This window comes from Choloepus didactylus, chromosome 21 (genome assembly GCF_015220235.1).
Source record: "Choloepus didactylus isolate mChoDid1 chromosome 21, mChoDid1.pri, whole genome shotgun sequence".
In the NCBI taxonomy this organism is placed as follows: Eukaryota; Metazoa; Chordata; class Mammalia; order Pilosa; family Megalonychidae; genus Choloepus; species Choloepus didactylus.
In genome coordinates, this window is record NC_051327.1 from 21,790,037 (window position 1) to 21,805,849 (window position 15,813).

Genomic DNA, 15,813 nt, shown 5'->3' on the forward strand with positions numbered 1-15,813 from the left:
ATATAAGACTCATTGGTGTCCCAGAAAGGGAAGAAAAGGGTAAAGGTCTAGGAAGAGTATTCAAAGAAATTGTTGGGGAAAACTTCCCAAATCTTCTAAACAACATAAATACACAAATCATAAATGCTCAGCGAACTCCAAATAGAATAAATCCAAAAAAACCCACTCCGAGACATATACTGATCACACTGTCAAACATAGAAGAGAAGGAGCAAGTTCTGAAAGCAGCAGGAGAAAAGCAATTCACCACATACAAAGGAAACAGCATAAGACTAAGTAGTGACTACTCAGCAGCCACCATGGAGGCGAGAAGGCAGTCGCACGATATATTTAAAATTCTGAGTGAGAGGAATTTCCAACCAAGAATACTTTATCCAGCAAAGCTCTCCTTCAAATTTGAGGGAGAGCTTAAATTTTTCACAGACAAAGAAATGCTGAGAGAATTTGCTAACAAGAGACCTGCCCTACTGGAGATACTAAAGGGAGCCCTACAGACAGAGAAACAAAGACAGGACAGAGAGACTTGGAGAAAGGTTCAGTACTAAAGAGATTCGGTATGGGTACAATAAAGGATATTAGTAGAGAGAGGGAAAAATATGGCAAACATAATCCAAAGGATAAGATGGCCGATTCAAGAAATGCCTTCACGGTTTTAACGTTGAATGTAAATGGATTAAACTCCCCAATTAAAAGATATAGATTCGCAGAATGGATCAAAAAAAATGAACCATCAATATGTTGCATACAAGAGACTCATCTTAGACACAGGGACACAAAGAAACTGAAAGTGAAAGGATGGAAAAAAATATTTCATGCAAGCTACAGCCAAAAGAAAGCGGGTGTAGCAATATTAATCTCAGATAAAATAGACTTCAAATGCAGGGATGTTTTGAGAGACAAAGAAGGCCACTACATACTAATAAAAGGGGCAATTCAGCAAGAAGAAATAACAATCGTAAATGTCTATGGACCCAATCAAGGTGCCACAAAATACATGAGAGAAACATTGGCAAAACTAAAGGAAGCAATTGATGTTTCCACAATAATTGTGGGAGACTTCAACACATCACTCTCTCCTATAGATAGATCAACCAGACAGAAGACCAATAAGGAAATTGAAAACCTAAACAATCTGATAAATGAATTAGATTTAACAGACATCTACAGGACATTACATCCCAAATCACCAGGATACACATACTTCTCTAGTGCTCACGGAACTTTCTCCAGAATAGATCATATGCTGGGACATAAAACAAGCCTCAATAAATTTAAAAAGATTGAAATTATTCAAAGCACATTCTCTGACCACAATGGAATACAATTAGAAGTCAATAACCATCAGAGACTTAGAAAATTCACAAATACCTGGAGGTTAAACAACACACTCCTAAACAATCAGTGGGTTAAAGAAGAAATAGCAAGAGAAATTGCTAAATATATAGAGACGAATGAAAATGAGAACACAACATACCAAAACCTATGGGATGCAGCAAAAGCAGTGCTAAGGGGGAAATTTATAGCACTAAATGCATATATTAAAAAGGAAGAAAGAGCCAAAATCAAAGAACTAATGGATCAACTGAAGAAGCTAGAAAATCAACAGCAAACCAATCCTAAACCAAGTACAAGAAAAGAAATAACAAGGATTAAAGCAGAAATAAATGACATAGAGAACAAAAAAACAATAGAGAGGATAAATATCACCAAAAGTTGGTTCTTTGAGAAGATCAACAAGATTGACAAGCCCCTAGCTAGACTGACAAAATCAAAAAGACAGAAGACCCATATAAACAAAATAATGAATGAAAAAGGTGACATAACTGCAGATCCTGAAGAAATTAAAAAAATTATAAGAGGATATTATGAACAACTGTATGGCAACAAACTGGATAATGTAGAAGAAATGGACAATTTCCTGGAAACATATGAACAACCTAGACTGACCAGAGAAGAAATAGAAGACCTCAACCAACCCATCACAAGCAAAGAGATCCAATCAGTCATCAAAAATCTTCCCACAAATAAATGCCCAGGGCCAGATGGCTTCACAGGGGAATTCTACCAAACTTTCCAGAAAGAACTGACACCAATCTTACTCAAACTCTTTCAAAACATAGAAGAAAATGGAACACTACCTAACTCATTTTATGAAGCTAACATCAATCTAATACCAAAACCAGGCAAAGATGCTACAAAAAAGGAAAACTACCGGCCAATCTCCCTAATGAATATAGATGCAAAAATCCTCAACAAAATACTTGCAAATCGAATCCAAAGACACATTAAAAAATCATACACCATGACCAAGTGGGGTTCATTCCAGGCATGCAAGGATGGTTCAACATAAGAAAAACAATCAATGTATTACAACACATTAAAAACTCGAAAGGGAAAAATCAATTGATCATCTCAATAGATGCTGAAAAAGCATTTGACAAAATCCAACATCCCTTTTTGATAAAAACACTTCAAAAGGTAGGAATTGAAGGAAACTTCCTCAACATGATAAAGAGCATATATGAAAAACCCACAGCCAGCATAGTACTCAATGGTGAGAGACTGAAAGCCTTCCCTCTAAGATCAGGAACAAGACAAGGATGCCCGCTGTCACCACTGTTATTCAACATTGTGCTGGAAGTGCTAGCTAGGGCAATCCGGCAAGACAAAGAAATAAAAGGCATCCAAATTGGAAAAGAATTAGTAAAACTGTCATTGTTTGCAGATGATATGATCTTATATCTAGAAAACCCTGAGAAATCAACGATACACCTACTAGAGCTAATAAACAAATTTAGCAAAGTAGCGGGATACAAGATTAATGCACATAAGTCAGTAATGTTTCTATATGCTAGAAATGAACAAACTGAAGAGACACTCAAGAAAAAGATACCATTTTCAATAGCAACTAAAAAAAATCAAGTACCTAGGAATAAACTTAACCAAAGATGTAAAAGACCTATACAAAGAAAACTACATAACTCTACTAAAAGAAATAGAAGGGGACCTTAAAAGATGGAAAAATATTCCATGTTCATGGATAGGAAGGCTAAATGTCATTAAGATGTCAATTCTACCCAAACTCATCTACAGATTCAATGCAATCCCAATCAAAATTCCAACAACCTACTTTGCAGACTTGGAAAAGCTAGTTATCAAATTTATTTGGAAAGGGAAGATGCCTCGAATTGCTAAAGACACTCTAAAAAAGAAAAACGAAGTGGGAGGACTTACACTCCCTGACTTTGAAGCTTATTATAAAGCCACAGTTGCCAAAACAGCATGGTACTGGCACAAAGATAGACATATAGATCAATGGAATCGAATTGAGAATTCAGAGATAGACCCTCAGATCTATGGCCGACTGATCTTTGATAAGGCCCCCAAAGTCACTGAACTGAGCCATAATGGTCTTTTCAACAAATGGGGCTGGGAGAGTTGGATATCCATATCCAAAAGAATGAAAGAGGACCCCTACCTCACCCCCTACACAAAAATTAACTCAAAATGGACCAAAGATCTCAATATAAAAGAAAGTACCATAAAACTCCTAGAAGATAATGTAGGAAAACATCTTCAAGACCTTGTATTAGGAGGCCACTTCCTAGACTTTACACCCAAAGCACAAGCAACAAAAGAGAAAATAGATAAATGGGAACTCCTCAAGCTTAGAAGTTTCTGCACCTCAAAGGAATTTCTCAAAAAGGTAAAGAGGCAGCCAACTCAATGGGAAAAAATTTTTGGAAACCATGTATCTGACAAAAGACTGATATCTTGCATATACAAAGAAATCCTACAACTCAATGACAATAGTACAGACAGCCCAATTATAAAATGGGCAAAAGATATGAAAAGACAGTTCTCTGAAGAGGAAATACAAATGGCCAAGAAACACATGAAAAAATGTTCAGCTTCACTAGCTATTAGAGAGATGCAAATTAAGACCACAATGAGATACCATCTAACACCGGTTAGAATGGCTGCCATTAAACAAACAGGAAACTACAAATGCTGGAGGGGATGTGGAGAAATTGGAACTCTTATTCATTGTTGGTGGGACTGTATAATGGTTCAGCCACTCTGGAAGTCAGTCTGGCAGTTCCTTAGAAAACTAGATATAGAGCTACCATTCGATCCAGCGATTGCACTTCTCGGTATATACCCGGAAGATCGGAAAGCAGTGACACGAACAGATATCTGCACGCCAATGTTCATAGCAGCATTATTCACAATTGCCAAGAGATGGAAACAACCCAAATGTCCTTCAACAGATGAGTGGATAAATAAAATGTGGTATATACACACGATGGAATACTACGCGGCAGTAAGAAGGAACGATCTGGTGAAACATATGACAACATGGATGAACCTTGAAGACATAATGCTGAGCGAAATAAGCCAGGCACAAAAAGAGAAATATTATATGCTACCACTAATGTGAACTTTGAAAAATGTAAAACAAATGGTTTATAATGTAGAATGTAGGGGAACTAGCAGTAGAGAGCAATTAAGGAAGGGGGAACAATAATCCAAGAAGAACAGATAAGCTATTTAACGTTCTGGGGATGCCCAGAAATGACTATGGTCTGTTAATTTCTGATGGATGTAGTAGGAACAAGTTCACTGAAATGTTGCTATATTATGTAACTTTCTTGGGGTAAAGTAGGAACATGTTGGAAGTTAAGCAGTTATCTTAGGTTAGTTGTCTTTTTCTTACTCCCTTGCTATGGTCTCTTTGAAATTTTCTTTTATTGTATGTTTGTTTTCTTTTTAACTTTTTTTTTCATACAGTTGATTTGAAAAAAGAAGGGAAAGTTAAAAAAAAAAAAAAAAAGATGTAGTGCCCCCTTGAGGAGCCTGTGGAGAATGCAGGGGTATTCGCCTACCCCACCTCCATGGTTGCTAACATGACCAGAGACATAGGGGACTGGTGGTTTGATGGGTTGAGCCCTCTACCATAAGTTTTACCCTTGGGAAGACGGTTGCTGCAAAGGAGAGGCTAGGCCTCCCTGTATTTGTGCCTAAGAGTCTCCTCCTGAATGCCTCTTTGTTGCTCAGATGTGGCCCTCTCTCTCTGGCTAAGCCAACTTGAAAGGTGAAATCACTGCCCTCCCCCCTACGTGGGATCAGACACCCAGGGAAGTGAATCTCCCTGGCAACGTGGAATATGACTCCCGGGGAGGAATGTAGACCCGGCATCGTGGGATGGAGAACATCTTCTTGACCAAAAGGGGGTTGTGAAAGGAAATGAAATAAGCTTCAGTGGCAGAGAGATTCCAAAACGAGCCGAGAGATCACTCTGGTGGGCACTCTTACGCACACTTTAGACAACCTTTTTTAGATTCTAAAGAATTGGGGTAGCTGGTGGTGGATACCTGAAACTATTAAACTACAACCCAGAACCCATGAATCTCGAAGACAGTTGTATAAAAATGTAGCTTATGAGGGGTGACAGTGGGATTGGGAATGCCATAAGGACCAAACTCCACTTTGTCTAGTTTATGGATGGATGTGTAGAAAAGTAGGGGAAGCAAACAAACAGACAAAGGTACCTAGTGTTCTTTTTTACTTCAATTGCTCTTTTTCACTGTAATTATTATTCTTGTTATTTTTGTGTGTGTGCTAATGAAGGTGTCAGGGATTGATTTAGGTGATGAATGTACAACTATGTAATGGTACTGTAAACAATCGAAAGTACAATTTGTTTTGTATGACTGCGTGGTATGTGAATATATCTCAATAAAATGATGATTAAAAAAAAAAATTGAAGTGTTTTTATCAAAAAGGGATGTTGGATTTTGTCAAATGCTTTTTCAGCATCTATTGAGATGATCAATTGATTTTTCCCTTTTGACTTGTTAATGTGTTGTAATACATTGGTTGATTTTCTTATGTTGAACCATCCTTGCATGCCTGGAATGAACCCCACTTGGTCATGGTGTATGATTTTTTTAATGTGTCTTTGGATTCGATTTGCAAGTATTTTGTTGAGGATTTTTGCATGTGTATTCATTAGGGAGATTGGCCGGTAGTTTTCCTTTTCTGTAGCATCTTTGCCTGGTTTTGGTATTAGATTGATGTTAGCTTCATAAAATGAGTTAGGTAGTGTTCCATTTTCTTCAATGTTTTGAAAGAGTTTGAGTAAGATTGGTGTCAGTTCTTTCTGGAAAGTTTGGTAGAATTCCCCTGTGAAGCCATCTGGCCCTGGGCATTTATTTGTGGGAAGATTTTTGATGACTGATTGGATCTCTTTGCTTGTGATGGGTTGGTTGAGGTCTTCTATTTCTTCTCTGGTCAGTCTAGGTTGTTCATATGTTTCCAGGAAATTGTCCATTTCCTCTACAGTATCCAGTTTGTTGCCATACAGTTGTTCATAGTATCCTCTTATAATTTTTTTAATTTCTTCAGGATCTGCAGTTATGTCACCTTTTTCATTCATTATTTTGTTTATATGGGTCTTATCTCTTTTTGATTTTGTCAGTCTAGCTAGGGGCTTGTCAATCTTGTTGATCTTCTCAAAGAACCAACTTTTGGTGATATTTATCCTCTCTATTGTTTTTTTGTTCTCTATGTCATTTATTTCTGCTTTAATCCTTGTGATTTCTTCTACTTGGTTTAGGATTGGTTTGCTGTTGATTTTCTAGCTTCTTCAGTTGATCCATTAGTTCTTTGATTTTGGCTCTTTCTTCCTTTTTAATATATGCGTTTAGTGCTATAAATTTCCCCCTTAGCACTGCTTTTGCTGCATCCCATAGGTTTTGGTATGTTGTGTTCTCATTTTCATTCGTCTCTATATATTTAGCAATTTCTCTTGCTATTTCTTCTTTAACCCACTGATTGTTTAGGAGTGTGTTGTTTAACCTCCAGGTATTTGTGAATTTTCTAAGTCTCTGATGGTTATTGACTTCTAATTGTGTTCCATTGTGGTCCGAGAATGTGCTTTGAATAATTTCAATCTTTTTAAATTTATTGAGGCTTGTTTTATGTCCCAGCATATGGTCTATTCTGGAGAACGTTCCATGAGCACTAGAAAAGTATGTGTATCCTGGTGATTTGGGATGTAATGTCCTGTATATGTCTGTTAAATCTAATTCATTTATCAGATTGTTTAGGTTTTCAGTTTCCTTATTGGTCTTCTGTCTGGTTGATCTATCTATAGGAGAGAGTGATGTGTTGAAGTCTCCCACAATTATTGTGGAAACATCAATTGCTTCCTTTAGTTTTGCCAGTGTTTCTCTCATGTATTTTGTGGCACCTTGATTGGGTCCATAGACATTTACGATTGTTATTTCTTCTTGTTGAATTGCCCCTTTTATTAGTATGTAGTGGCCTTCTTTGTCTCTGAAAACATCCCTGCATTTAAAGTCTATGTTCTCTGAGATTAATATTGCTATACCTGCTTTCTTTTGGCTGTAGCTTGCATGAAATATTTTTTTCCATCCTTTCAGTTTCAGTTTCTTTGTGTCCCTGTGTGTAAGATGAGTCTCTTGTATGCAACATATTGATGGTTCATTTTTTTTGATCCATTCTGCGAATCTATATCTTTTAATTGGGCAGTTTAATCCATTTACATTCAATGTTATAACTGTGAAGGCATTTCTTGAATCAGCCGTCTTATCCTTTGGTTTATGTTTGTCATATTTTTCCCCTCTCTCTATTAATATCCTTTATTATACCCATACCGAATCTCTTTAGTACTGAACCTTTCTCCAAGTCTTTCTGTCCTTTCTTTGTTTCTCTGTCTGTAGGGCTCTCTTTAGTATCTCCAGTAGGGCAGGTCTCTTGTTAGCAAATTCTCTCAGCATTTGTTTGTTTGTGAAAAATTTAAGCTCTCCCTCAAATCTGAAGGAGAGCTTTGCTGGATAAAGTATTCTTGGTTGGAAATTTTTCTCACTCAGAATTTTAAATATATCGTGCGACTGCCTTCTCGCCTCCATGGTGGCTGCTGAGTAGTCACTACTTAGTCTTATGCTGTTTCCTTTGTATGAGGTGAATTGTTTTTCTCTTGCTGCTTTCAGAACTTGCTCCTTCTCTTCTATGTTTGACAGTGTGATCAGAATATGTCTCTGAGTAGGTTTATTTGGATTTATTCTATTTGGAGTTCGCTGAGCATTTATGATTTGTGTATTTATGTTGTTTAGAAGATTTGGGAAGTTTTACCCAACAATTTTTTTGAATACTCTTCCTAGACCTTTACCCTTTTCTTCCTCTTCTGGAACACCAATGAGTCTTATATTTGGACGTTTCATATTATCTATCATACCCCTGAGGTCCATTTCGATTTTTTCAATTTTTTTCCCCATTCTTTCTTTTATGCTTTCATTTTCCATTCTGTCTTCTTCCAGGTCACTGATTCGTTGTTCAACTTCCTCTAGTCTTGTACTGTGAGTGTCCAGAATCTTTTTAATTTGGTCAACAGTTTCTTTAATTTCCATAAGATCATCCATTTTTTTATTTAGTCTTGCAATGTCTTCTTTATGCTCTTCTAGGGTCTTCTTGATATCCTTTGTCTCCCGTACTATGGTACCATTGTTCATCTTTAGTTCTTTGAGTAGCTGCTCTAGGTGCTGTGTCTCTTCTGATCTTTTGATTTGGGTGCTTGGGCTTGGGTTATCCATATCGTCTGGTTTTTTCATATGCTTTATAATTTTCTGTTGTTTTTGGCCTCGTGGCATTTGCTGAACTTGATAGGGTTCTTTTAGCATTTGTAGACCAATTGAAGTCCTTATCTCTAATTTTTCAGATCTACAGCTTCGTGGAGTACACTTTCTCTAACTAATCAGCAGGTGGCGTCCACGAGCCACCTGTTCTCCACAAGCCAGTTCTCCCCTGCTTAGCCTTTGTGGTGAGTGGGGGAGTGAGTCTTGTGGGGTCCAGTTGGTGTACCAAGCTTGCGTGTGTAGTTGGTGTTGCCCGCCCCGTATATGGGGTGTGTTTCTGGGCAGTCAGTGAGGGGGGGTGGCTCTAAGAATCAAATCTCCCTGGTGATCCTGGAGTTTTAAAGCTGCTGCAATAGTCTAATCCTTCAGTTCAGTCCTGCCACAGTTTGTCTCTGCCACTGACCCACAAGTCCTTGGTATTGGCCTACGGCTCCTGAGACTTGCAAGTGGGCCCCTCTTCCAGGCTGTGCACCCCGGGTCCTCTGTAGAGGGATGACTGTGCTATGTCACAGGTGAGTGCCGTCCCCCCAGGGCAGTTCTGGGCTGCTGGGCTGTGTATGGAGTCTCCCAGTCTGCTGAAATGATGGCTGAATGGGGCTTTGTTAATTCACACTGCTCCACCTTCCCAACTCTGGGACAATCAGCTGAGGTTGCAGGGAAGGCTAATGTCCACACCCAGTTTTGTGGTGTGTGCCTGTTATTTGAAGCACTTCCATCACACTGGGTTGTCTGGGGCAGCTCTGGGCTATGAGGCTGGCGACGAGCAGGAGTGTTTCCTGTCCACCAGGATGATGGCTGAGAGCAGACACCCCCCTTTTCTTGGGAAGTTGTGGTGTTTAGTGAATTTTCTCAGCCACTGGATTATTGCCTTTTGTCTCAGAGCTCTCTTAGTTCTGCTCTTGTCTTGACCTGCCCAAATTGCAAGTCTTTGAAGCTTTCTGTATTGGGCTTCTTAGAGTAATTGTTTTAGAAAAAGAAAAAAGGATTGAAAAAAAGGGCCCTCCTCAGAGATCTAATGGGTTATTGAAATGCTAAGAGACAAAGCAACCAGGGCCATTAAGGAAAGGTCCACAGGACAGAGAGATCAGCTTTTCTTTGGGATTTGCATATGAGCCTCAGGGCCTGAGCTCTGCCCTTCCCCTTTCTATGTTCATCAGAACTCCAAAAATCCTCCGCTTTTATTTTGGAGTTTTTCGTGTTGTTTTTTTCTATGCCTGTCTCCTCTCTGCTGGGCTGGCTGCTCTCAGATTCTCTGGTGTCTGGTCTCAGTCTATCTATGGTTGGAGTTTGGATCAGTAGAATGAGTTTCCGATGAGGGCTGCCACTGCAGTTCTCCCTTCTCCTTCCCGGAGCTGACAGCCCCCCCTCCCACGGGACTGTGCCTGGCAGGGAGCGGTGCGGGTCCCCTGGCCACAAAAACTTACAGATTTCGCTGATCTCAGCAGTTTGACGTTTTCATGAGTGTTGTATGAAGTATGCCCAAAGTCAGATTGCTCTGTGGTGTCCAGTCCACGCAGTTCCTGGCTTTCTACCTACTTTCCTGGAGGAGTAACTAAAACATACAGCTCACTAGTCCGCCATCTTGCCCCGCCTCTCGCCATGCTGTTTTATACTGACCTTCCTGGTTTAGATCCTGATGATTTTCTACCCAGTTTAGTATATTTTCTATTGTTGGCTTTCCAGAGAAATAGGACTCAGTTTAAAGTATCTTTTTTGGGTCTTTTACCTTTCCTTATTTTGATAGAAATCACATTGCAACTAGAAACGCATATACAATTAAAAATAAAGTGTTTTCATTCAGTATGCAAAGAGATTTTTGAAAGTGAATAAATAATAAAAAGTATAGTTTAAACCATAGTAATTTATAAGCAAACCTTTGAGCCTAAATGAGTGTTTATATATTTTTAAGCATATCGTCATTTTAGAAAATTTTGCATTACAAGCTGTCAGTGAAAGTTATTTAAAACATTAATTTATTTTCAAATCTAATTTATTCTCCCCTTTGGGTTGGGGAATACAATTACAAATGCTTTTTACTTGAAGTAATTTTAAATTGAAAAAAAAAATTTATTGTAGTTTGTTCCAAATCAGTAAATGAATGTTTGTATCTTAAATGTTAGCAAATACTTTTTATAAAGTTAACTTAGATTTATGACTTTTCTTTTATTTTAGGAATTTGAAGATAATTTTGATGATGAAATAGATTTCACCCCACCCGCAGAAGACACTCCCTCTGTTCAGTCCCCTGCAGAAGTTTTCACGCTTTCAGTACCTAATATTTCACTGCCAGCTCCATCACAATTTCAGCCTGCTGTAGGTAAGACCTGGCCATCTTCAGGTCATATTTTCTTGGATTATTTCTGAGAAAGGAGGATGGGAGCCTTGCTGCTGATCTCGCTCTCCTTTGCTTGATTATTTCTCTTCCTCCTGCTCCCCAGCCAAGCTGGATTCTAGTGGTCAGGCCCGTTGCTTTCCCGCAAAAGCTGAGTCTTTTCCTTTCTGGACCTTGGGTCTGGCATAAGAAAAAAACTGGTCTCCTTGATTCATCTGAATTGAGCACTCGGCAGAGCTTGTGGGCTCTGTTTGGTAGGCTGGGTGCTAGTCCACACACTGCTTGCCTTGTCCAGTACGGCACTGCCGTCTTCCATTGGGATGTCCTTTGTTTTGGGAAAGGGCTTTTTTTGATCAGGTCGACTAAAGCTTCCTGAGATAGAGGTTTGTTCAGGTATTACTGGTTTCTTGTTAGAAAATAGAATATGACTAACAATTCAAGAGTTGAGGATTTCTAAGACTGTGCAAAGAAGGCTGTTTAAGTCTTTGTAAGTGCCAAGCCTGCCTTTTGTGAAACGGCATGCTCAGTAGTGGATGTTTAGGACAGTATAGACACGACAGTTGGTTATGCTACTGTAGGCATGCGTGAGTAAAAGAAAAAGTGAGATTAAAACATGACATGACTGGCATGTTTCATATAAAATATTTTTAAAGTAAGGCATACTCAGTACTTGTAGATTTTCCAACATTAAAACAATGACATGTCGTACTTAGCTTTTGATTTCTGTAAATAACAATACCCTTATTATTATAACAAAGTAATAAAGTTTAAAAGGAATCTAACATACCCTTGGGATAATTTAAACATGTGTATCTCTATAAACTCTATCTTTGTTTACCTGATAAATTCCTTTTCTTTATACTTAAGTCCTATAGTTTAACAGCCATGAATTAATTTGAAGTAATAGGAACCTCAGATTAGCATAAGTAGAAAAGAGAGTTTTCTGATACATGAAAGTAGACCACAGAAAGAATCGGGGTTAGGCTGTCCTTAGAGATATCTAGAGCTTGGGACTCGAACACCATCCATCTTTTATATTCATTCTTCATTTTCTCTTCTCCTTGCACACTGCCACAATCTCTCAGACTGGCTGCTTTTCTCAGGAGCATGGCTCCCAGTAGCTCCCAGTCTAAAGTCTTGTTGTTTTACAACCAGAGAGGAAAGGAGCTTTTCTTTTCTCAGACCAGGAAGAAAAATCGTGGGGTGACACGCTGTTGGCTTGAGCTGAGTTATGTGATTTGGATCAGTCACTGTAGGCAGGAAGGTGGGGGCACAGAAGAGACAGCTTCTCTTCAAGATGTATTGTGTATGGACAGGACCACAGACAGACACATCACTGAGATATTATAGTGACCTGGGCAGCCACCCCAAGTTATGTATATATAACCCCCTTTCTGTTTTACTGAAGCTATCTATTCTGAAATCCTTCTTAAGAAGGAGAAAAAAAAAATCATTTGAAGTTTCTCTGCATGGAATTTTCACAGAATATTTTTTTATTATATTTGGATGTAAGAGACCTTTTCAGGCTTGATACCAAATCTAGAAACAATGAAGAAAATATTGATGAATTTGATGTATCAACTGAAATATTTTACATGGAAAAAGACATTATAAAAAAATTTGACAAAGTAGCAAAAATATGTGTAAGCTACAAAGAGTATTTAAAATCTTTATATTTTAAAGTGCAAATAAATGTGTCAGAGAATAGCACTCCAGTAGAAAATTTGAGGATATGAAGGAAGAAATTCATGGAGAGAAATTCAAATAGCCTGTAAACATAAGGGCTTCATTATTAATTAAAGAAATGCAAATTTAAAGTAAGTTGATAACAAATAAATAAAGAGGAAAAGAAATGACACTGGGTAGTGATTGTGAAGTGTGCGTGGAGGGGAGCAGGTGCCCTCCACACGGTCACTCCAGTTAGTGGAGCTGTAATCGGTGATGACGTCCTTCTTGGAGGCCAGGCTGACAGTGTGTATCAAAATGTAAAGTGTGTTCCAGCAATTCTACTTTTAGCAGTTTATCTTTAGGAACTAATTGGGTAAGTGTGCAAATACAGTGTACAAAGGGATTTATTGCAGCTTTGTTTGGCAGTGGAAAGTGGAAACTGATTAAGTATCTATCAGTGTGTAAATTGTTTAATTGTGGCAAATCCATATGAGGAATCTTATGTAATCCTATAAAAAGACAAAGGCGATCTATATTAGACTATGGAAGATATTTGTGTTGTGTTAAATAAAAAAGGAATGCCACGTGTTTGCAAGCAAGTTTAGAAGGAGCTTTGCCAGTTTTTTTCCTCTCTTTTTAAAATGTATTTTTATTTTATGAATAGATAAATTCCCATGGTTCAGAAACCAAAGCATAAAAAGGTTTTTATAGTGAAAAGTCTTCATTTAATCCTTGAATCAGACCTCAGTTCCTACTCACAACTTTCTAAGTAATCTCTGTTCTTGGTTTCTTACCCGTCTTTCCAGAGTTTTTTTGATGCAGATATCGACCCCTCAACTTTACCTTTTTTTTAAACGCCAAGGTAGCATGGTGAATATATTGTTCTGCCTCTAGCTTTTTGAATTTCACCAGTACCTTAGAGATCTTTCCATATCAATAGAGTTTATTTAGTCTTGCTTACAGATTCTTACTATTTAAAGTGAATGAATTTAGCACAACTTATTTAACCAGTCTCCCATTGATTGATATTTCCATTGTTCCTAATCTTACACTATTAAAAATAAAGCTGGTAACTATGCTGTTTTACTTGTGTGCTGGTATATTTGTAGATTACATTTTCAGAAGTGGGTCAAAAGTTTATATGCCTTTGTAATTTTGGTGGATTTTGCCACCTTAACCTCCACAGGAGTTGTACCAATTTATACTCCTGTCCGGTGGATGTCACATGGTATCTCCTCATTGCCTCATCACTAAAGAGAGTGGGAGAAGATGCCCCGTGTTTACTGACCATGTATTTTTCTTTTTCTACGAAATGCTCATGTCTTTTGTGCATTTTTCCTATTCAGGTTTCTGTACTTTCTTATTGATTTGTATGAGTTCTTTATACATTGTTGATATTAATTTTTTTGTAAATTATATGTTGCAAATATTTTTCCCAGTTTGCTCTTTTTTCATTTTACTGAAAGGATTTTTGATGCACAGATTTCCTAATTTTAATAGTCATATTTGACTTTCTTTTTTAGAAAGAACTTTTTGTGTCTTAAATCCTTCCCTATGCTATGACTGAAATATGATACTTACCTACTTTGTTTTTTGAGTTTTAAAGTTTTGCTTTTGACATTTGATTATAACCCATCCTGAATTGGTTTTGTGTATGGTATTAGGAGGGAATCCAATTTCATTTTCCCTTGTGGATGGCTATTTTTTTCCAGTTTCATTTACTGACTCTTCCTTTTCCCTCCACTTTTTAATTCCCGTATATGTGTGGGTCTGTTTCAAGGCTCTGTATTCAATTTTCATTGGTTAATTTGTCTATTCCTTGACCCAGTACTTCACTCTCTTAATTATAGTAGCTTCATAATAAATTCTCTTAATTTGTAGAACAAGAGCCCTCTCCTTGTTTTTCAGAAGTTTCTTGGCTATTCTAGGTTCTTTTATTTTTCCCCGTTTACTTCACTCCTTATATAAATTTTAGAATCAGCTTGTCCATAAAAAACCTGTCGGGATTTTATTGGAATTGCACTGCATATAATTCACAGAGCACTGACATCTTTACAGTATTGTCTTCCTATCAGTTAATCTCTCTCCATGTCTCTTTCTGTAGCTCCCCAGGGAGAAGTGATTTTAGGAGCGATTCTTCCTACATTGTTAGCCAATGGCCCCAAGGATTTGGAGAGGGGAAGTGGCTGGTGGAGGAGTGAATCACCAAAGCTAGTCAGCTCTTCCCTAATGCAGTGGAGGTCAAGAGATAAGTGCAGAATCCGGGGGATTTAATCCTCGATCCTTTCATAAGAGAGCTTGCACCCCTGTCTCTCCCCCAGGGTGTGGTCACCTGCTCCTGCCCTCCACCTGCAGCCTTTTGTTTTCCCAGGGTTTTCTCACAGTTTTGTTATTGTTTCCTGGATTCCATGTTTCCACCACAGTTTGTCCGTGGTTGATGTTAGAGGAGGGAGCCATCTGCTGATTCATCCTCTTTAATTTGTATCATATGTTTGAGAGACATGTGTTTTATCCATGGCTGTAAACTGTCTGATATCAATCTAATCTACAGTTAGATTGATGGCCTTTTTCTTGTTGATATCTAGGAACATTTTATATGTTAGGGAGATTATCCCTTTGTCTGTGATATGAGCTGTAAATATTTTTTCCCATGTCATTTGTTTCTTGATTTTGCTTATGTCTTATGTTATTTGTGTGTGTGTGGGGAGGTATCATGAGGAAGTTTTTGTTTGTTTGTTTTAATATAGTCAAATTTATTAATCTTCCCTGGTTTCTGAGTTTTAAGTCAGCTACAGTTGAGAGTGCTTTTGTGCTCCATGGTTGTAGGTAAATTCTAATCTCATCTGCCAGAAGTTGTATGTTTTAATTTTCCACATGGAAATCTTTCATTCTTTGAAAATGAATCCAGTTGTACATTGTGAAGTTCTGGGTAGAACGTTATGTTATTCCAAATGACCACCTGTCCTCAAACCATGTTGAATGTTCCATTTTTTCCTTTCTGGTTTGTGTTAGGTTTTTCTACCAGGAAGAGTCGAGATTAGCCCTCAATCAAAGGAGCTTTATCGTGCGGCCGTGCACAGGCGGGCTGCGGGCTGGAGCCTAGGATGGTGACAGCCCCGAGCCGGGGGGCGGTAGGGCCTGTGCAGGGTGGTT

General features: G+C 38.2%; 1 protein-coding gene across 3 annotated transcripts in view; it reads left to right on the forward strand.

The window, feature by feature from the left end:
• Nucleotides 1–15,813, forward strand: part of LMTK2 (lemur tyrosine kinase 2) — a 141,451-nt gene that overhangs the window by 41,970 nt on the left and 83,668 nt on the right. For all 3 annotated transcript variants that reach the window (XR_005213506.1, XM_037813840.1, XM_037813841.1), the window contains exon 3: nucleotides 10,833–10,977. Coding sequence is in view for 2 of the 3 variants with exons in the window: in XM_037813840.1 (XP_037669768.1) it covers nucleotides 10,833–10,977 (145 nt within the window). In the remaining variant the exon portion in view is untranslated. The remainder of the gene's footprint in view (nucleotides 1–10,832; nucleotides 10,978–15,813) is intronic.